Here is a 23,175-nt window from a genome sequence, read left to right as displayed (position 1 = left end):
GATATAATGGAAGAGAAAACTACATTTAATGTAGCAACAGAAAAGATAAAATGCTTAGGAGTAAATGTAAATGTGGTAAGAAATTGATGAAACCTAATGCAGTGTTCTAGATTGAATTGTTCACTCCCCTCCATGTCTAAGCCCTAATCATATCCCTCAGAATACGAATATTTGGAAATAGAGCCTTTAAAAAGTTAAAGTGATCTCTATGAAACTAATGATGTAGTATAAGTTGACTAATTGAATTTAAATTAAAAAAAAAAAAAGTTAAAGTGAGCCGTTGGGATGGGCCCTAATCCAATCTGACTGGTGTCCTTTTAGGACACCCTGAGAGGCTCCAGGGAAATAAGCTATGTGAGGACTTACAGGAAGAAAATAGCCATCTATAAGTCAGGAAGAGAGGCTTCAGGAGAAACCATCCTGCCAACACCTTGAGCTTGGACTTCCAGTCACCAGAATGTTGAATAAATAAATGTCCGGTGTGTAAGCCACCCAGTCTGTGGTGGTCTGTTTTGGCAGCCCCAGCAGAAGAACATGGATAGGAACTGCAGAACATTCCTAAAAGGTACAAAAGTAGACCTGAAGTAACCTTCCTAGGTTTTGAATAGGACATCTGAACACCATCAAGATATTCTTACGTTAATTTATAAATATATTGTGACCCTAGTTCAATGACCAAAATCTCTTTTTTTCTGGAGGTAGACAAGGTGATAACTAAGGTTGATATTGGAGGAGTAAGCATGCAAGCAGGACATTGAAGAAGAACTGTGAGGGGGCGGAGTAGCCCTATCATCTATTAAAACATATTATGAAGCCTCTATAATTAACACAGTGGTTGTGGGGCACCGACTAGAATAGAATGGAATGGAATGTCTAAACATAGACCCTAACATATATGGAACTTTATGAAAAAGGTGGTATATCACTGAGGCAGAGATGGGCTTTTTCATAAATGGTGTTGGAGCAACTGGCCAACCATTTGGGAAAATATAAAATTAGACCTATTCCTCATGGTATAAATAAAACTGAGCTACAAATGGATCAGAGATCTAAGTAAAATAGGAAACTTTATATGCACTAGAAGAATGCATGGGTGAATTCCTCCTTAAAATCTGGGTGTAGGAGAAGCCTTTCTGTGACTTAAGATCCATATGCAATAAAAGAAAATATTGATAAATTCGATTATCAAAAAAAGCTTTTTCACATAAAGTCAAAGGACAAATGACAGGTTGTAATAAAATATTTGTAGTATATAAAATAGCACAGGCTAAGATCTCTAATATATATTTATATTTTTTAATGAAAAATGAAAATAGCAAAAGGGCAAAAGGCACAAGCAGACCATTTGCAATAGAATATATTAAAATGCCCTCTGAAATACATGAAAAGGTGGTCAACTTTTGCCGTGAGAGAAATGTAAATTAAAATTACACTAAAATACCATTTCTCACCCACCAGATCATCCAAAAAAAAAAAATCAAAATCTTGGGGCACATGGCTGGCTCAGTCAGTTCAGCGTCCAACTCTTGCTTCAGCTCAGGTCAGGATCTCAGGGTCATGGCCCGCATTGGGCTCTGTGCTCAGCAGAAGTCTGCTGGAGACTCTCTCTCTCTCTGCCCTTGCCCATTGCCCTCTCCCCTACCCCCTGCTCTTTCTAAAATAAATAAAATCTTTAAAAAAAGAGAGAGAGAGAGAAAGAAATTCCTTCAAAAAAAAAAAAATCTTGACAAAATATTCTGTCCTACGGGCTGTGGGGGTAAAGTCACTCTCATACGTGGCAGGTAGCAGTGTGAAATGGCACAACCCCCATAAAGGGGCACTTGAGGATAATGAAGTTATAGCTTCATTTTCACCCAGTATGGCCACTTGCAGGGATTTACCCGGAAGGTACTCCTTTAACAAACAGCAGTATATGCGCATAGGGTTTTTCATTACAACATTACATGTAGGGGTGAAATATTGTCAACTGCCCAGACATGGGAGATTGGTCAAAGAAACTATGGTGCTGAATTACCTGTAAAAGCAAATGAGGAAGATCTCTCTAAACTACTAGGTTAATTGTCGGGTATAGGTGAACAAAGCAAAGTGCAAAAGAATATATAGAGTAGGCTGTTTTCCTGTTTAGTAGTAAAGACAAAATAAGGAACCACAAAAGTTAATCACATCAGTTTGACTTTTTCACAAAGAAATAAATGGGAAGGATAAACCAGGGGATAGAAAGAAATTGATCATCCTCTGAGGAAGTTAGGTGGGGGAACTGAGTAAACAAATCATGATATATAAAATAAGACACTACACACAGTATTGGATGAATCCTAAAGACATAGTGTTGAACCGAAGAACCCAGATACAAGAGTATATATTACTCCATTTGTATGAACACTTGTGCATTTTACTATAGATGTGTGATACCTCAGTACATTTTTTTAAAGTTTATTAAAAGCTACTTGTACTGGGCGCCTGGCTGGCTCAGCCTGTAGGGTGTGGGACTCTTGATCTCAGGGTCCTGAGTTCAAGCCCCATGTTGGGCTTGGAGCCTACTTAAAAAAATAAAAGATACTTGTTCCTATGTCAGCAGTGCCAAAATTCATCTTATCTTACTAATCAGAGGTGAGAAAAAAGTTATTTTTCTCAAGTTCATCTGTAGGGTGGTGCTTTGCTGTAGTTGGTGGCGCATTCCCCAGGTCATCTGCAGAAGCTGGTGATGTCATCTGCGCTGCACCCTGGGCCAGACCAGCGCAGCACACGGCAGAGTTACTGCAGGAACACACGTGCCAAACATGAACTCGAGGTGTACATTGCCTCCTGCTGCCACCGTCACATATTAGGAAGGAGAAGCAGCAAATTCCCAGTTCTAAGATTATAGGCAATATGAGTCACTGAAGTAAGGGCTCTAGTAAGTAGAATGTTTTGTGGGGGGGGTGTCCTTTGAAGGGTCAAGAAGGAGGATGGATTCAAGGAGCTGTCTGGTGCAGCATTTGGGGGGAAGGGTTTAGAGCCCAGTGTTTACCTACCCCCTTTTAAAGGCACTAATCAGACTTGTGACTATTGCTAAATGACCATGAAAGGCAAGTTGGAGAGTGGTAACTCACGCTGTAGCAGCCAAAAGAAAAAGAATGGTTGATTGGATAGGTAATTCAAAGGTATTGTGCTATTTTGGAGCCTTTGTTTATTTGGAATATAGATGTCTGTTGACATTGGGAGAGCCTTTAAGACAGGGATTTTTTTCTTCAGCAAAATAATTTATATTTCAGGTGACTCTTGAAAGGTGGAAGGAGGAATTATGCTTTTGATGACTTAATTTGGGTAGATTCCATCACTGTGCAGTAAAGGAAACACATTTATGATACTAAAAAGATTAGTTTTTAAGGGATCCATTAGTGGGGAATTTATTTCTACAGATTAGCAATTTAAGATATAGCTCATGAGACCGTTTAAGACCTTCAAAGACCTATTTTTACGTAAAAGAAAAAACAATCTTCAGCTCATAAATAAGTGATAATCTAAGTGTTCACAGGACACATTTTCCTGCAGAAATGGTATAAGTTATAGATATATAGAGTCCCTGAAAAGCCCTCAGAAATCTACTTAATTCCTAATGCCACTAAATATTGTTTCTTTGGGAGAATATATTCTGAGTTCTGCCTGCCAACAACAGTATCAGATTTTAAATCCTCTCTCCTCTGTGCAGATTTCCAAATGGGTGGTTTTTCTAGCCAAGGCCATGAGAGTTGTAGTAGGGGTTCAAGGAGCTCCTAGTATGTTCCCAGGAAGGAGCTATCTGAAGACTGTGGTGGGAAGTTGAGGCTCTAACCCATTTAGGGCTTGCTATCTTCCATTAACATCTTATTTATAGTGGCTTTGCCTCTAGAGGTTTCTGGAGGTTACAGACCATGCTAATTATTAACTCCTTAGCTTCCTGACATACAGAGCTTTTAGGAATAGCTTGAGCTGTTTTCTTTCCTCCTCTAATGGTGTGTGCGTTTTTGGGCTTTATACTTTGAGTATCCAATTAGCAAAGTGTGGATTGTATAACCTGTTTCTTCCTTTGCCTGTTAGGTAGTGCTGAGGAGTACTGAGAAGTGGGTTAAATGCATTAATATCCTCAGAGAAAAAATGTTTTTGTGAAGTATGACTACTTGGACACAACGTAAAGTCTGTCCCACAAAACATATCTTGTCTAACTAGCGACCTTCGTCGGCATTTGGATTTTATGCTGCTCACTGTATTTATCCTCTCAGTGTTATTTACTGTGCCTCCCTTTGTTTTAAAATGAGTTGATATGTCAGTTTAAAATATTTATGGTGAATAATTCATACTATTCAATAAGTATTGACTCTTTCAGTGGAACAGCTTATCAACCAGAGGTGTGACCGTGGAACTCTCAATGATGGTGTATCTTCTTAATTGTGCTTTGGTTTTTAGTGAACAAAAACATTAAGAATGGGGGAACCCTAACATTTTTAACATAAAAGGTGTTTTGCAGACTTTCATTGGGCAGTTTGTCCGTGCTGCACGTCTCGGGCCTAAGTCACAGCCATTCTAAAGAGACTGTTAGCGCATTTATTCCTGAGTGAAAAATGGCTTTGCTTAAGTTGGCAGGCAGGCAGGGCTTATGGTGACGTTATTACAGATTTTTATCATTTTCATGTTTGTCTCTCGCTTTTCTTTCCCTTTTTCCAGTTCTTCCTCCAGTGCTGGTTCCAAGACACAGCGAATATAATCCTCAGCACAGCCTGTTAGCTCAGTTCCGTAACTTAGGACAAAATGAGCCTCACATGCCACTCAACGCCACTTTTCCGGATTCTTTCCAGCAACCCAACAGCCATCCGTTCCCTCACTCCCCCAGTAGCAGCTACCCCAACTCTCCTGGAAGCAGCAGTGGCACCTACCCGCACTCGCCCACCAGCTCAGACCCAGGAAGCCCTTTCCAGATGCCAGGTGGGTTGGAATGTTGCGCGATGTTCGGGTCAGGTGGAAGAGTAGGGGGGAAGCCGGGTGCACCTGCCCTCCGAGAGCTCTTCCCCTCTGCTCCATGGCGCTCTGCTCTCAGACGCAGGGTGCTGCTGTGGCTGGAGGGAGACCTCATGGTCAAGGAAGCAAATGTCCTCTTTGATTTGTCAGGCACGGAAGCTTGAATAAGTTTTATTTTGGATTTTGAAGGGTTTGGAACAGCTGCATCCTTCTGGGCGGGGCATAATTGCATAATTGTCTTTGCTCCTGAAAAAAGAGAGAGAAAAATAATGTGTTGCACACATTTGTGGTACATGGGGGGGGGACACCCTGTTGTAAGTGCAACCTCAGAAAAGCTATTTCCTGAGGGATCACACCTCCCTACTTAATTAAATTCATTTAAGTGGTGATGTAATCCCAAGAAACATATACTTTAGCAACAAAGAAAATGCAGCAGAAGTAGTGGAGACCATCTGCTTGTTTAACTTAGCAAAGACAAAAACAATTATCCTTTGTTAGATTGAACTGATGGTGTAATGTTTATCAAAATAAATGATTAATTAGGACATATTTTTCAAATTATAGATTATTAAGCAAGCATCTCACAAAAAATGATTAGTGCCAAATTTCTTGCCAGTAGACTTGAAGAAGGATGCTCTATACAAAGACTTACTGAACATTGATTAGCACGTCAAGGGGGGAAAATGGGCGGGCAGGCCTGTTTATTAGGCCACTTGAAATGTTTTTCAGTAAATGCGAATTTGACAATAGTACTGGTATGTCCTCAAAAATTGAAAGTGGTCCATGTTTGATGGTGCTGTCTTTTAGTTCTATATTTATTACTTCTTTTGGTCCTGAACCTTTTATTTTGCATGGTTTTTGTTTCTCAATCCAAAACTGTTCAAGATGAGGCAGGGCAGCAGGGATATAGAAGAGTTTAAAAATCAGGGCGCCTGGGTGGCTCAGTGGGTTAAGCCTCTGCCTTCGGCTCAGGTCATGATCTCAGGGTCCTGGGATCGAGGCCCGCATCATGCTCTCTGCTCAGCGGGGAGCCTGCTTTCTCCTCTCTCTCTCTATGCCTGCCTCTCTGCATACTTGTGATCTCTCTCTCTCTCTGTTTCAAATAAATAAAATCTTTAAAAAAAAAAAAAGAGTTTAAAAATCAAACTAAGCATCATCGGGTGATTTCCTGTTCACCCCACTGTCTCCCAGACCCGCTGGGTTTGATGAATAGGTAAGTGGTGAGGAGATAGTCTCAGAAGCTCTTGGCAAAGTCAGGGTGGGCCCACATGTGAGAAACTGGAAAATTATTGCTCAAGTTTACACTGTGTCCCCGGCTGTGAGGGCTTAAGACTACAGGCCAAGTGAAGGAAATGTGGACAAGAGAGATCTGCCAGGGTTGGGAGTGGGCACTCGGGGGGCTAGTAGAGTATCACCCATTGCTGTCTGGTGGTCTGTCCCAGTGGTGCTGACACCATTGGTGAAACTTTCACCAGCTCATTGACAGAAATTTACTGGATGTGGTCTGAGAGGACGCTCTGTCTTCATTCCTGCCTGGCAGGAAAGCAGAGTCAGTGTTACAGCTGCAGGGAAGAAGCTGAATTAAAAGAAGCTGGAGAAAGGGTGACAGAGGCATCCAGATAAGGTCCCCATAGTCCTGACCTTGTGCTGTGAGTCCTTGCTTGTTGGCAGCTGGACGGTGGGAGTTGCTGGGTTGAGAGTCGGCTGGAAGGTCCATCTTGGAAGTCTCTGACAAGCTGTAAAGGAGTGGCAGTGTGGGCCACCTGTCTTCCACAGTTGCCCTGAATGATGTCGGCACCTCCTCCATGTTATTCATGGTGCCTGAAGTGAAAGCTTTGTTCCCTGCTCTGTCAGGTGTGCTAGATGGGCTCCCGATAGCTAGTAAGGAGCTTGCTTCTTGATTACAAAGGATTATGTGTGGGCAACCCATAACCCCTTATTTTATTTAAGAAAACACAAGATCCCTGTTAGTGTTCTTTGTTTCAAAAGTCATGTTCTTTGCCTCTTATTGCCAGCTGGCCTTAAGCTTTCTAGAAGAACATATATAAATTCTGAAATAGAAGATAGCTGTGATAAACAGATTATTCTGCTACTCAGGGTTTAAAACTAGTAACTGTTAAAGCAGGCAGGAAGAAGGTACTCCTAACGGAGTGCTGAAGTCAGGAGAAATGAACAGTTGAAGTCAATGACTTGGCTGTAATGACGAAGTTGGTAAATTCCTGAGAGCCTGTGGGTTTAATGAAATGTGGGTTTAATGAAAGAGACCCTGAAGCTCTTCTTAAGAAATCCCATGTAGTTTTTCCATCCACCAGTGAAACTATGAAATGCAGACGTCCTCTCAAAGTGGATTGTACGAAAGTGTATTTAAGTACTCTTCTGGTTTCCAGAGAGCATGAGCTTGGGTAGGCAGACAGCTCCTGGAACAGGCAGGTAGTGTTTTTCCTCCCTCTGGACCTCCGCTACGGTTGTACCAGATCACGAGGTGTTAGTCACTTTCAGAAAGTTCAGTGTCTGTAGCAGCCATTTTCCGATGGGGAAGTTGAAATGGGCAATTCAATCTCAAGAATTTCACAGGATATATGTTTTAAGTGTGTGTGTTTATTTAAGGAGAAAGAAATCATTTTCTTTACGCTTTGTAGCTGATACGCCCCCGCCCGCTTACCTGCCCCCCGAAGACCCCATGACCCAGGATGGCTCTCAGCCAATGGACACAAATATGATGGCACCTTCCCTGCCCTCAGAAATCAACAGAGGAGGTAAAATGCATTGCTGTTTATTCCCTTTTTCGTGTCTGAAGTTTGTCTGTCCATTGTTAATTTCTCTCACAAATGTTTATTAGTCTGTAGAAAGATAGCTGTTGGAGAAAGAGCCCAGTAAGAGAAGCTAGATAGAATTTTTTGGATTACAGATAAGTCTTTCACATGAGGAACAAACATACCGAGTTAACTAATGAAGGCCTAAGTATAATTGTGCAGGCGTCTGTTGAGAGCACAAGACTTAATAATTTTGAATTGATGATAAAGGAGTATTTTTAAGTGAGGGACAGAGGGGTAGTAGTAAAAAAGCAATGAGCGTAACATTAGCGAAGTGGAGTTGTCACTGGCGATTTCCAAAATTAGAAGTTCATAGAACAAGGCTTCCCAAAGGTTCTTTTGTTGTAAGGATAGATATTCATAAATGTCATTATTTTCCAGCTCTCATCCATATACAGCTGCAGCTGGAACAAACTAATAACATTTGTTTCTTTCTTGCTATATTTTTTTTTGTTTCTAACCTTGTTACAAAAAGGGGCCAAGGCACATGTTTTTCCTGTTCTCACCTGAAGAGCATAAGCAGAACCTATAAGCAGGATGAAGCATTTCTTTCCCTTTCTGGGAGAGGGAGGGTGCGTTTCCAGCCCTGTCCTGCCTCCGGCGGTGACTGAGGGGAGAATGCCATCACGCTGCACTGGCAAGTGGAGTGGGCCTAGCCTAGCAGAGAACTCGAGTCAGTGAGTGTTGGGAGAATCCCTGAGCACCCTAGGAAGGCATGACCATGTTGTCGAAGAAAACTGTTTCCAAACAACTTCTCATGGAAGAAAGTGCTTCCCTGATGCCCCATGGCGTGGACCATTTCAATATGTATGCATTTTATGCAAATTGAATTCACAGTGCAATCCGATTACTAGGTGTATGTCTCATTTCATTCTTACTGCTTTTTTATGAAAATAGGCGATATCTCAGACATTGTCAGAGTTGCTGACATTTTTTAAGGTCTTAAAATCTGATGGTAGACTCAAAGAACATTTCTTTTTTCTTTTTTTTTTTTTTTTAAAGATTTTATTCATTTATTTGACAGAGAGAGAGATCACAAGTAGACAGAGAGGCAGGCAGAGAGAGAAGGGGAAGCAGGCTCCCTGCTGAACAGAGAGCCTGATGCGGGGCTCGATCCCAGGCTTCTGAGATCATGACCTGAGCTGAAGGCAGAGGCTTAACCCACTGAGCCACCCAGGCGCCCCTCAAAGAACATTTCTTAGATGCTCAGTGTAATTAAATGGAATGTACACCTTTTTTTAATCTGTAAAATGTTTTTACCTCTGTTTTATTATTGGCTCTGTATTTTATGGTTCCTCATAATCTCTCAAACAATCTCCCAAACATAATTATCAACCAAAAAATAAAAATGCTGGCTTAGGAAAACAAAACAAAACAAAACTCCTCTGTCTCACACATCTTTGGCGTTTGTGTTCCGGGAACACAGCTGCACGAGAGAATGGGCGCAGCACCGCTGCAGGAGAGGAGCGTGGGGACCCTGCAGCTACTGCAGTTAAGCCGAAAATGTCTGATTTCAGGAAGCAGGCCTTTAAATTGCTATAAAATTTTTCCTTTAAATAGTTTTTGTGAAATTTCCCCACTAGAATAAGTTTACAGTTAATGTCTTCATGAGGCAGGAACGTTGGCCTTTCTGCTAGTGTCTTACCTTTGGTGGTTTTCCTGAAGCAGGAGTTCGCACACTACAACCAGTTCAGCCTGCTGCCTCTTTTTGTAAATAGATTTTTATGGGAGCCCAGCTCCGTCCATTACATATTATCTGTGGCAGCTTTAGCACTGCTGGGGCACAGCTGAATAGTTACGGTAGAGACCAGATGGCCCACAAAATCTTTCTGGTCTTCTACAGAAAAAAGTGTGTCATCCTCTGACCTAAATGGATGGCATCTTGAACAATCCCGATAGCTTATAAAAGTCTTCTTTAGTGATGTTGCAGCCTTCTTTTAAGCTTTAGCACTAGGTGAATCCTGAAGATCTTGCTCTTTGAAATACAGCACAGCTTAAGCGTATAGAGCAGCTAACGTATGCGCGGAGTTTTTTAATGACCGTGTTCTTTGTTTTTCTAAAATTAAGGGCATTGTGATGTCTGTGGAGGTTGATGTTAAGAACACAGAAGTACTTCTTCCCGAGTAGTTACAGCTTACGCTTCTAATGTGGGTGTTCTTTCTCTTTTTACGACTGTACACTCAGGACCTCGTAAACCTCAGATCATTACGTATTGGCATACTGGGCATGCATGGTTTGTGTTCCTGGAATCTCTGAAGCAGTGGCATAAGAGGTTTTACTACAGAAGGAACTTATCTTTAGAACCTTTTAGTTGCAAATGTTTAGAAGCATGTTCTGTTTGGAGATTTGTTAGTCTTAAGAGATTTGACTTAACAAGCTGCATCCTGTCAGTAAAGTTGGGTAATTTCCATTGTTGGCCCATTCTGGGAATGGAGAGACAAAACACACCTGCTCTGCATGACTTAAAGCAAATATAAGGAAGTTAGCATGAAATCTGGATGAGAGAGATATGATTCATTCTGTAAAAATGGCCAGCTGGCAAGATTTCTTCCTGCGTTTGAGGACTGGAGCCGAGCTGTGGCCGTGATAGTTATTGGCAGCTAAATGTGAAGTAAGGGAACTTCTTATCAATAATTAGAAACTGATTTTCATTTGCTAGGCCTACGAAGGCTTTGTTGAAAGTCACCCTTTTTCTGCCAGCACCTTTGGCACATTTCCTGTCCTCTATTGTGCTCTTCCCATTTGTTTTTCACTTGCCACTTGGATTTCTTTAGATGGGGAGCCAATGTCCACGGTGGGGGTGACTTCCATTCTGGCATATGGTGGAGCAAGTAGCATATTGTGAGTGGTCAGCAAATGCCGTTGGTGTGCTTGCTTAGCTGGCGTTCAGTGATCTGATAGTAGTTGGAGATTATTTTCCAATTAAAGGGGAATGTCACACTTAGCAAGGAGGACCTGTGTTAGATGTCACAGAGAAACTGTACACATTATAATGGTGCTTGCTTTTCCGCATCTTCATTCCATGATTCTGAGCCAGTTTCACAACAGTTTCAGGTTTTGAGAGCCCGAGGCACTAACCGAGGTTGACTCTGAGCTCTTCTTTCTTACAGATGTTCAGGCGGTTGCTTATGAGGAACCCAAACACTGGTGCTCTATTGTCTACTATGAGCTCAACAATCGTGTGGGTGAAGCGTTCCACGCCTCCTCCACAAGTGTGTTGGTGGATGGTTTCACCGATCCTTCCAACAATAAGAACCGTTTCTGCCTCGGGCTGCTGTCCAATGTTAACCGGAATTCCACTATCGAAAACACCAGGCGGCACATTGGAAAAGGTGAGTGTGCGCTTGAACCTTGTTCAGATTTTTGTCTGTTGTGTCCCCGTTCCCCCAGAACTGACTTAGTCGTTCCTGGGGCAGACTCGGAGAGCAAACACCAGGTAGTAAACACTGGCTCCAGTTCATAAATATTTTTTCAGTTTCTATTACCAAGACGTTACTCAATTTCCAATCCGCAGTTTTTGTGTCTGCCACCTCATGGGAGTTGATATTAATTAGCTAAAATAGTGATTTGGGGAGCACAATTCTATCTTACTTTTGCTGCAGAATAAAAGCAGCTGTTAGAAAGTGACTTACAACCTCAAACTAAACGCAGGTTAAAACAAGTAAACCTAATGTGTTTCGAGTGAGTACCGTAACTCACGGGAAAAAGAAAGAACCAATCCAGAATAACTTACGAACATGGTGTTTGGCCATGTATCTTCAGTCCGGGCCAGGTAGGGTAGAGTGCTTGCAAACGAATCCTGAACCTCTCTTAGTAGACTTGATTATCTAGTAGCAGTATGGGTGAAACAGTCCCAGAACTTTGAGACAGAAAGTGAAGCAAATGACTGAGTGCAGTGTTGCTGAGAGAAAGTCTGGCTTTTCACTGTGGAATGAGAAACATACCGGCGTGGAGAAGGGCAACAGATAAACCCTGTGGTGGTATCAGGGTGAAATGATGATTTAATAATATGTGTGCATATCTGTGTCTGCATGGTTATGTTCTCGTGGATGTGTGTGTGTGCGTGTGCATGTGTAGGTGTGCTCAAATATGCGTATAATCTCTGATCCGTCTGCTGGAAGGGCCAACAGGCAAAGACACCCAGGAGAAGGGAGCACATCTGGTGCTCAGGCCGTCATCTCTAACACCATTTCCCACTGAGCGAGGATCCGGGGCTTCTCGGGGAAAGGGCTGACTCCGGGTAGACAACGATGAGCCTGGAACATTTTGTTATACCAGACAGTGAAGAAACACTTATGAAAATGATGGGGGCCTGTCACAGGAGCCAACTTCGAGGGGCTTCCCCTGGCTAATTCTGGGACAGTTGAAGCACCAAAATAATTAAGTACAGCTATGGATTTTAAACCACTGAAAGACAACAGTAATTTGTAAGTCCCTACCAATAATAAATCGCTACAGGAATGAATGAATGGGGAAGGCTGGGAAATGCAAAGTGAGAGCTAGAGCTAGAAAGTCATCATTTTGCAGCCATTAGTCAGGAATCCTCAGTGGATGCTAAACAGAGAACTTTTGGCAAGAATCAGGATATTTGCATGGTCTTGCAGTGTCTCCTCACAGCCTGCCTGTTAGTTACAAGGGAGAATAAAAATCACTAGTTACACAGTAGAGACACTGGAGAGCGTCTTGCCTGGGAGATCAAAATTATCATCACCAGTGAGAGAAGATGGATTTCATATGCCACCAGATGTGATGCCCTGAGTAGGAGGCAGCATCACCTATGCAGAATTCCAGTCAAGAATGCAAATCTTAATCTCATCAATGGGGAATGTTCACACAAGCTGAAAATTCTACTCAAAGGGGAGAGGAGGAACTGTATTCTTCCAAAACAATCAACGTCAGAAGGCAAAGGTGTGGAAATGTTCCACATTAAAAGAGATTAAAGAACTGTGACAGCTGTGTAATAAGCTGACCCTGAACATGATCTGTCCCAGAAAGGGGGAAAAATACCACAGAGGACCTTACTGGGGTCAGCAGGCAGAGTTAGAACATGAGTGATAGATTAGATATGACTGACTATTATACCAATGTTCCATGCACTGGCTTTGCTAACTGTACTGTGGCTATAGAAGAGAATACCCCTAGTCTTGGGAAAAAAAACACACACGTGTATACATAAAGATATCTATCCATCCAAAACTAACCCTGTGTCAGAGTATAGGCAGACAGGTGCATATATACATGTATATATCTGTGGACCTGTATAAATGAATGTATCTGAGGGTATGTATGAAATCATAGAAGGGAAGGAGGTGCAAATGATCAAACACCTGGAATAAATTGTCACAATAGTGGCTAGATGAGTGCTCTTTGTTCGTTATTCTTGGCTTTTCTATTTCTGTACATTTGAAACTATTTCCATAGTAAACATTTTTTTTAAATGACCTACTATAAAATTTAGAACAGTGGACCAATTCAAGTGGTTATTTAATTAATGTTTAAAAGGCATTTGAGATACAAGTTCAACACTTGATCCAAAAAAAAAAAAAAAAAAAACCTCCTAAAACAGGAATTAGTAGGTAGTTCCTTAATACAATTAAGAGGGAAAAAAAACAAACCCTAAACTCCACATGTGATGAAGAAATGCTAGAACCTAGGTTCATGACATATAGATATCTATGATCTATAAGCCCTGGAAATTGTGCATAAACACAATTTTGCATGCATTTGGGATAGAGGAATGTATTTTTCAATAAGTTCTAAAGTTGACCATTACCCCAAAGTACTAAAAAGTCATTGTACTCTGAAACATTTCTGTTAAAAATTAGGAAGAGGGGCATTTGGGTGGCTCAGTTGGTTAAAATGTCTGACTCTTGATCTTGATCTAGGGTCATGAGTTCAAGCTCCGTATTGGGCTCCATGCGAAGCATGGAGCCTACTTAAAGAAAAAAAAGAAAGATTTTAGGAAGAAAATAAGGATTCTGGGAATGCTGTTACTTAAAATTGTTCCAGATACCTTGACTAGTGTATTCAAATGTAGAATTACCAATAATGGAAATAAGCCAAAATTATCATTATTGCAGATGATATGATTAACTAATTGACAGTATTCTCGGGGTAGATTCTTGAAGTGAAATTAGGTCAAAAGTAGGTCTTGATATATTATGCCAAATTATTTTCCAGGAAGCTTTTATTAATTTCCACTTGTACCATAAGTCTGTTTTGTGAGTGCCTCTCCTCCTTAACCCACGTTGGTATTACTGACATAAATAATTCTGACCATGGTAATACTTATGGCCACTGTGTGTATTCAAAAGTTATGGTTGTTTATCTAGAAACTTCTAAAGAATTTATTTTTAGAAACTATATGCCAGTTTTCTTCAATCTGGGAATAACCAGTTAGAAAATATAGTGGAGGAGGAAATGAAATTTCCAATAGCAACAGAAAATGTAGTTTTTTTGGAAATAATCTGAATAAGCAATACATGAGAATTATGTAAAGAAAACCAAATTTTATTGAGAGAAAGAAAATTTAGATATATAAATAAGCAGTCGATGTTCCTTAAAGAGAAGGCTTAATATTATGAGAATATTTTAGGGACATCTATTCTTCCTAGTTTCAGTTTGTGGTTTAAAACAATCCATCACAATGTGTTATTTTTTTGAAAGTTGGAAAATGTGTTCTGATATCGCCTGGCAGGATAAACAAGTGAAAATAGCCAAATTTTTTAATGGAAGAGTAAAGAAAAAATTCTTGATGTTAGGTTAATTAAATATTATGAAACTACAGTTAAATCAGGTTTAGACAAAATGGGTAGAATAAACTAAACTCGGACTATATTGTATTTCAAAATTAATGTGTGTTAAGTGAAGCATAACAAATCGGTAGTCTTCTAGTGGTCCTGCGGTAACAAAGTTAGCTTTTAGGTGAGGCTGTAGAGAGAAACCCTGACCTCATTTCATATATGCAAATAGATTAATGAATTGAGTTTTCTTTAATGGCAAGCTATTAAGAAGCCAGAAGAAAATACATTTGATCAGAGAGGTAGAAATTTTCTAAGCGTAAAAAGCAATAGAAAAGATCACGAGAGATTTGACTACTCAAAGCTTTCAAACTTCTGTGGATTAAAGAAAAATACAAAGGACTAATGGGGAAACAAATAGGAAATAAATTATTTATATCTTACATGTAGCTCATAAAAAAACGATAAAAATCATAGAACCCCAGTGGGATAAATAAGTAAAAAATAGGAACAGTAAGTTCATAAGAGACACACAGATGGCTAATAAACAAATGAGAGCATATCCAGTCTCACATGTAAATTAAAACAATACTGTTTTTAGGCTGTGATTTATTTTAATTTATTTGTTTTTGTCTTAAGCTCACTCCATCCTGGCATAGGCAAAACGAGAAGGGCCCTCCTACACTGCTGGTGGGGTGTAAATTGATACAAGCATTCTGGAAAGTCATTTGGCAAAGCGAATCAAGAGCCTTTGATCCGGCGATTTAACTTCCAGGAATCTCTCCTAAGGATATTATCAGAAATTATCCAGGGACATTTATCCTGGCATTGTTATAACAGAAAATAAGTATCAGTTCTGTAGTCCCGTATTGGGAGAATCGCTAAAGTAAATTGTTGTGTCCGTATAATCATGTAGATTATGTTTAAATGTTTGCAGAGAAAGTTTAGTAATACTCAAAACCTGGAATCCAGTGTGTCCAAATATTAACAGTTACTGCCTCTGTGTCATGAAACAAGTGATACTTTCTGCTTCTTTATATTTGGTTTTACTTTCTAAGTGTTCAAAAACAAATACTGCTCATTTTTATAATCAGCAAAAAAAGTAAACACACACTCTTAAATTGTTTTCTCTACATCACACAGGAAAATGGGCTTCTGTTCCAGCAGTTATTTAATTGTTACAGAAGTCTTAGCCATTGTGTGTACATGTAAGCACAACACGCAGTTTTTTGGATTGGATTGGAGACAATAGTTTAAGGATTGGCTGAGACCTGCCAGAGTTCCCTGCAAGGTAGAGTGTTTAAAGCCACATGGGATATGACTCTGTTCACTGTGTGGCCTATAATAAAGTAATGTCCCTTAATGGCATAGGGCTTTGTCAGAAAGTGCCCCCCACCACCACCACACACACTTTCCTTTTTTTAAAGGCTGGGTAGGATCAATTTCCTACACTCTAAGATGTCACAGGAAGAAGTTTGGAGCAGATGGTAGTTCGGGGAGATCAGATTGCACACAGTATGAATTATTTTTATAATTATTTTCCCCCAGACCTTACATCTGACAGCTCTCAGCAGTACTGCCTCCACCTCTGGTTTTCTAGTTCTTTCCCTCGTCTTGGCCCTCCTTTCTCTCCTGTCTTTGTTATGTTATTTCCTAGAAACCTCTTAGACATACGTGTTAACAAAAGAACATTGTGTGAATAGGGTTAAATGAGATTTTATCAGTTGTCCAAGATTTGGAGCGTATCTCTCTAATTAGCCAAAGTTTAAATCCATGCAAATTCATATACTGAAGATACACAGAAGCTTTACGGCTGTGAAAAGGGATGACGAAGACATTGCACACGTTGTCTTCCTGCAGGAGTACATCTTTACTACGTGGGAGGGGAAGTGTATGCCGAATGCCTCAGCGATAGCAGCATCTTTGTGCAGAGTCGGAACTGCAACTACCACCATGGATTTCACCCCACTACTGTCTGCAAGATCCCTAGTGGGTGTAGTTTGAAAATCTTCAATAACCAAGAATTCGCTCAGTTATTGGCACAGTCTGTGAACCACGGCTTCGAGACAGTCTATGAGCTCACTAAAATGTGCACTATCCGCATGAGCTTTGTAAAGGTAAGTGAGCTCCGTTGCCCTGGTTAGGGTTTGACTCGATGCACTTCGTCTCGGTGTATAAATCTAGTCTTCTTGCTGTGTGTCCATAGAAGCCCACTTATTACCTAGGCGTTTTTGAACTTGAGTAAGGATGTCAGTTATTAGGAGGATATAATTAGAATTACAGGAGTGTTTGTATTAAATGTCAAGCATGTAGGAGCCTCAAATAACTTTTTCCTATTCAAATAGGCACGATTTTAACTATTGTAGTACCATAAGAAAATGTTATGCTATGCATTTAACACGTATAATTTAATCGCATGGTTTTCTTAAGAGATCGGTTTAGTTAAATATACGTCCCTTCCTTTTCATTCTGTTTTAGTACTTAAATGATGGTAAACACTTGTTGCTTTTGTCTCAGCAATAAACAAGTGATCTTTTTGTAAATATTCATCACACTGGGGTTTACTTTTGACTAGTCAGGGTTTTTTAAAAATGTTTTCAGTAAAGCCTCATCATTTTCTTATAATTCAAAAATTAATAAGACACTTGCCCACAGATCAGTAGATGCCTTAGTTCTAAGATTATTGTTAGGGTTGAGGATGGAGAAGGTTAATGACATTGCTCACAATAATTGATCTCTTTTCTGCCTTCTCTTCTGCCTCTGAGAAATAAAAAATTTTAAGATGTCATTGAAATGTAAAAAAAATTAAATATCTGATTAGATTTCATGAGTTGTAACTTACTGTAGTGATTGGCTTGTCTCTGAGTTCTCAAAGATAAATTTTCATCCTCTGTTACCTTGAGAAACAGAACTAATTATATATTTGGGTGAGGCAATCACCTTTTATGTCCTCTCTTCAGAAGCTCACCTAACTTGTTTTTAAACCTGTTCTATAATGTGTGTGTTAGAGAGGGTAATTTTGGAACCTTACTTTGTTAATCATCCTTTAGATCAAAGATACCTTTCTCTATCTTTTTTTCTTACTTCTTTGAATCATATTAGCAGATTTTGATAGCGTTCTTTTAATATTTTCTCGAAACATTATTCAGCAGTTCTTTGTAGCTGAGTTTGGTGCCTTTTTAGTATTAAGGAGGTTTTTTTTTTACCCTTTAGAGAGGTTGACCAATATGCTATGTACCTGTGAGACTACAAAGATCTTTCTCATCCACAACTAACATTCACTGTTTAATTTTTGACTTTGCATTTTGGCTAAAGTGAATTTTAAAATGGGGACAGTAATTTGCCACCAGTGCTTTTTGTTTGTTGTTTTATGGTATGGAGGAAAGAGTACCTGTTAAGAGTCAAAAGACCTGGACTCTAGTTTTATCTGCCATTTTAACTGTGCAATTAAAGCACAGGGATCCTTTGCTGGTCCTCGTGATCATCATCTTTAAAATGGGTGGATGGAGTTGGGAACTGTGGTAACCATTACCAGGGTTCCTTGGAGAGTCTACTATTATTGAAGGACCACTCACGTAGAATTTATGACTCTGCTGCTCCAGCCGGCTTTCTCCTCAAGCTCATTTCATATTGATTACCCCTTTTTAATGGTTTTATTTTTATACATTTCAAATTACTTACTTTTACAGAAGTAAGAACAAACTTTATGCTAATAAAAAGTGTTTATGATACAAGGATATGCATTAAAATGTATTAGATTTCATTCATTCAGCAAATATTTTTAGCACTATTCCAGAGAATTAATGCAAAGATGAAAAAGCACCTAGCATCTCTAGGTTCACAATGCTAATGGCCTATTATATGTTTAATTATAAAATAATGTGGTGTATACTGGAATGGAGGGTAATACAATAGAATAATATATATATATGATATATTAATATAATATATAATAATAATATAATGAACATAGCTGGGAAGCTGGATTTGGAGTTGAGGATAAACAAATTCTGTTTTAAAACTCCTGCTGACATGATAAAGGGCAGCTGCTTATACATTTGCAACAAAAAAATTGCATAGTATTTCTACAGTCTTGTTCTTTATTATCATAAGGATTGCATACCTTGCCCTTGTCACACTTAGCATCTTAGAGAAATGATACAGAACATTTTATTAATATTAATAGTCAATTTTGTGTTATTTTGAAGACTGTCATTTTGGACTTTAAAGCACACATTTTATAAATTATTTGCACAGTAAACTCCCCATATTTCTGAAAAATCCAAGTCATTTCAGCTGAACAAGTATCTCTAGGGCTCTGCTTTGTGCCATTCACCTTGCTAGGTGTTTGCAGTCAAAGATAAATAAGATCTGGGGCACCTGGGTGGCTCTTTCATTAAACGTCTGCCTTCAGCTCAGACCATGATCCCAGGGTCCTGGGTTTGAGCCCCACATCTGGCTCCCTGCTCAGTGGGAAGCCTGCTTCTCCCACTCCCCCTGCTTCTGTTCCCTCTCTGTCAAATAAATAAATAAATAAATAAATAATCTTTTTAAAAAAAAATTATAAATAAGATCTGGTCCTTGCCTTCAAAGAACTTACTATCTAATGGAAGAAACATGCACACAAACCTTTAAATTAAGATTAGCAATGTACTGATAGAAGGAGAAATGCATGGATGTATATATGTATGCAGTTCATGTATCACAACTTTTTCCTGAAAGTTCTGATATTTATATGTATTTCTTGAATGTCCTGGAGTAAGTAGGTGTCAGAGATAAATGGTACCCAACCTTCTCTAACATCCCTCAGGAAATAAGGGGTTTATCAGAGCTTTTCCATTGCCCACCACACCAGTGAGTTTTTTTGATCTTCACAATTGCAAGATTACCTTTCTCTTTTTCAACTTTAGTGTTCCAGTTCAGTAATACTGAAGATATCAGGCAAGATACCTTCTTGTACAAATGTGTAATGGAATCTGTTAATTTGAAGCAATGATTAGGTGTCAGTAATAGCTTTTTGGATATGTGTGTGCTTCTGCCAGCTTGCTTCGAGATTGAAAGATCAAGAGCTCTTGTGTTGCTAGGAGGACCTCAGTGACTGAGTGGGCAAGAAGCAGAATGTCAGTTTGTCTAACATAACTGTTCCTTACTTTCTTGGTGATAATGAGTATTTAATATCTGTTACAATACTATCAGTAACACAGTGGGCAATGAAAATGAAAGGTAAAAAGTGCCTTTGTTAAAACAGCCTTATAAGGTATTTTGAAACTTCCATTCCCCAAGAGTACTACTTCTTAACCTGGAATGTGTGGAGGGATTTTAGGGAGTCTTGAACACCCCCATCCCCTGAAATTGCCTTCCAAATTGTGTGTGTGTGTGTGTGTGTGTGTGTGTGTGTGTGTGTGTGCACAAGCATCTGTCTTACGGAAAGCATCTGTGTCTTTAATCAGCGTATCTGTTTATGGGAACTCTTCTTAAAAGTTTAACCACAGTGTTAAGCAGGTTAATGACCTCCAATGTGTCTTCTAGGGCTGGGGAGCAGAGTACCACCGCCAGGATGTTACTAGTACCCCCTGCTGGATTGAGATCCACCTGCACGGCCCCCTCCAGTGGCTGGATAAAGTTCTTACTCAGATGGGTTCACCTCACAATCCTATTTCATCTGTGTCTTAAACGGCCTCAGGCTTCTGCCTCTTGAAAACTATTGAGCCTTGCATGTACTTGAAGGATGGATGAGTGAGTCAGACGTGATCAAGAACTGACAAAGGAGCCTTGATAATACTTGACCTCTGTGACCAACTGTTGGATTCAGAAATAAAAAAAACCTTGGTAACATACTGTCGATATCAAGAACCCATTTAGTTTACATTGTAACATTCTATGGTAAAGTCAACTAAAATGCATACTTTTTAGCAGGACTTCATGTAGAGTTAAAGGAGAGATGGCCAAGCCAGGGACAAATTATCTATCGGAGAAACGATCCTAAGAGATTCTTTTGTGTTTGGCACTTTAAGGTCATCGTTTGGCAAAAGTTTAGCATTAATAGTCTCTCTGAAGTGTGTTTTTATCAGGTTTAGAACCCATGTTGAGTCTTCTCTTCATGGGTTTTCATAATATTTTAAAACTATTTGTTTAGCAACGGTTTTTGTTTTTTAAGTAAAGTTTAGTCTTGATGATATACATGGTAATCTTTCTAAAATTGTATGCTGACCATACTGCTGTCAGAATAATGTTAGGCATATGCTCTTTGCTAAATATATATGTACAGAATATTTGGAAGTTAAGAGTTGATTAGACTAGTGGATTTAGGAGTATTTGAGGGGGGTGGGGGAGAGGGAAATGACAACTGCAAATGTAGAATATACTGTAAAGAGTCAGTTTGTTGCTTTCAAGAAACAAACTGATGTCTGAATTTTGCTGTGTTTCAATTTTTTAGAGATTTTATCCTACTTTTTTTTTCGTGTCTTCTATCCCTTCCTCTCCAAAAAGCAGTTATGCAGCTGGTTCATTCATACAACTGTGAGAGCAAATGAGTAATTCCTGCTACTCTGAAACCAACTGCCTGTATGTTTCGACACCAATTGTATGGAGTGCTTGAATGTAATAAGCAGTTTTCATGGAGTTTACAGAAATGGGCTTTAATTTTCAAGTGAATTGTTTGCCAAACCTAGTAACTGTTTAATATTTGGAGGATTTAAAGAACATCCCTGTTTAAATCCATTTCAAACTTTTTAAATTTTTTTGTACTATGTTTGGTTTTATTTTTCTTCTGCTAATCTTTTATATTCACTTATGCTCTCGTACATTGAGTACTTTTATTCCAAAACTAGAGGGTTTTCTCTACTGGAAATTTTAAATAAACCTGTCATTATTGCTTACTTTGATTAAAACTTTGTTGTTTCCGCCCTGAGTTCACTCACTAGATTTTAGGACTAGTAAGATTTACTACTCTTCTGAGAGATTATTCTCAAATATTCCTTGCCAAACGTAACAAACTAAATTACTAATACAGAGACAGGGAAACTGAATCGTGACGAGAGCAGAGTCCCTTTAAATCAGAAAAGAAAGGACATGTGGTACTTTGGAAATTAAGAAAAAAGAACTAGCAAAATTTGGAATTTTAGACCTAGTTGTATGAGCTTCTTTGTGTGAGGAATTCCAGCACCAGCAATTATTGATGGACAACACTCTGTCAACCAAAAGAATGCAATTGTAATATTGGGAAGGAATGAGAACTGAAACCACCACAAGACAGGGGTTCACTTGCCCATATGCTTGCCGTGGGAATGATGCAACCCCTCTCCCATCCCCTGCCCTGGCCCCAACAGTCTGCCCAGGAAGGACAAAGACTAGAGGACACTTAGAGTCTTCTCCGGCCAACAGGCCAAAATGATGCAACCCTTTCTCCTTTGTATTTTTAGTTTGTTTTAAACATTTTATTTATTTATTTGACAGAGAAAGACAGCAAGAGAGAGAGAGCACAAGCAGAGGTGGGAGCAGACTCCCCGCTGAGCAGGGAGCTGGACATGGGGCTCTATCCTATCTTACCCACAGTTGTTTATCAGCCCCACCGATTGCCCAAACAATGACCACACAGAAATTTCTACTGTATCTTGCTGGCTCCAAAAAACATCATTTGCAAGTGGAGAAAGCCCTGGAGAGAATACCTATATGATAACACACGTTTATATGTGTCTGCTGGGTTACTTAACTTTCACGACCCTCTATTTCCTTACCTGTAAAAAGAAGATAATGCTGTTGTTGTTTCCTTATCACAAAGTCCAGGTGAAGCTCTGTTGGAAGAAAGAAATGTGAAAATACCTTGGGAACATAATTGCCACATAAGAACAGGTGTCACTCTTTACTTAAACCCTCCTCCGGACTCTGTTTCCCCATTTCCCTGCTAAATCATTCCTTGCACAGGTGACTTGGATTGATGATGGTGATTTGCACAATATCATAAGAGAACATGAATAAAAGCTGTTGAACTTCAACAATGAAGTATCACTGAAAATTATCTCACAATAAAGAGGACAGATCAGGATTTCTCACCCTTCTCCTAGCGGACAGCTGTTTTCCCGCTTTCCCCAACTTCCCGCAGCCCCCTGCTGGTACAGTCATGCAAATCTCATTAACTGAGTGTAGCACACTGGAGGCAGTGTGGAGACTGACCAGGTCAAACTCCAACATAATCCAGGAGACTGAAACCTATCGGAATTGGAGGCCCTAGGAGTTTGCAGCATGGTGCATAAATCAGCCCTTCACGCTCAAGTGCAGTTACTTGTATTTTTGGTAAAATCTTGGTGAAGATCATTGTCATGAGCCGTAGGAGCCTGACGAGTCGCCTGGAAGTTTCTAAATAAAGGAATGAAAACAGAGCAACTGTTTGGATTACTCTAACCTAGTTCAAACAAGAAGAAAGCAATGGAAACTGTTTCATACTGGACCTGTTTCTGCCTCTAAGAAACCACTAATGGTGGTGGTGGTGGTAGCCGAGCGGGGGGTGGGGGGGGTGTCATTAGAAGTGGAGGCCCTATAGCTACTGCCTCACTCCATCACTTAATGGTTTTTGAGCTCCAACAAGTTTCCTAACTTTCCTGCACCCGCTTCATCGTCTGTAAAGTAGAGGCTGCAAAGCCCATCTCATG

At 39.8% G+C, this 23,175-nt stretch overlaps 1 protein-coding gene across 8 annotated transcripts in view; it reads left to right on the top strand.

Moving 5' to 3' along the window:
* The window catches only part of LOC111154171 (SMAD family member 1), a 73,735-nt gene extending 52,336 nt beyond the window's left edge, over nt 1-21,399 (top strand). For all 8 annotated transcript variants that reach the window (XM_022513604.1, XM_022513621.1, XM_022513644.1 and 5 more), the window contains 5 exons: nt 4,684-4,941; nt 7,614-7,730; nt 10,898-11,119; nt 16,388-16,644; nt 20,057-21,399. In XM_022513604.1, coding sequence (XP_022369312.1) covers nt 4,684-4,941; nt 7,614-7,730; nt 10,898-11,119; nt 16,388-16,644; nt 20,057-20,200 — 998 coding nt within the window. In that variant the 3' untranslated portion in view covers nt 20,201-21,399. The remainder of the gene's footprint in view (nt 1-4,683; nt 4,942-7,613; nt 7,731-10,897; nt 11,120-16,387; nt 16,645-20,056) is intronic.
* Nucleotides 21,400-23,175: the final 1,776 nt, after the last annotated feature.

Source organism: Enhydra lutris, unplaced genomic scaffold, assembly GCF_002288905.1.
Source record: "Enhydra lutris kenyoni isolate GAN:26980312 unplaced genomic scaffold, ASM228890v2 scaffoldscaffold3, whole genome shotgun sequence".
In the NCBI taxonomy this organism is placed as follows: Eukaryota; Metazoa; Chordata; class Mammalia; order Carnivora; family Mustelidae; genus Enhydra; species Enhydra lutris.
The sequence above is the reverse complement of the archived record's forward strand: the minus strand, read 5'-3'. Positions and strand labels throughout refer to the sequence as shown.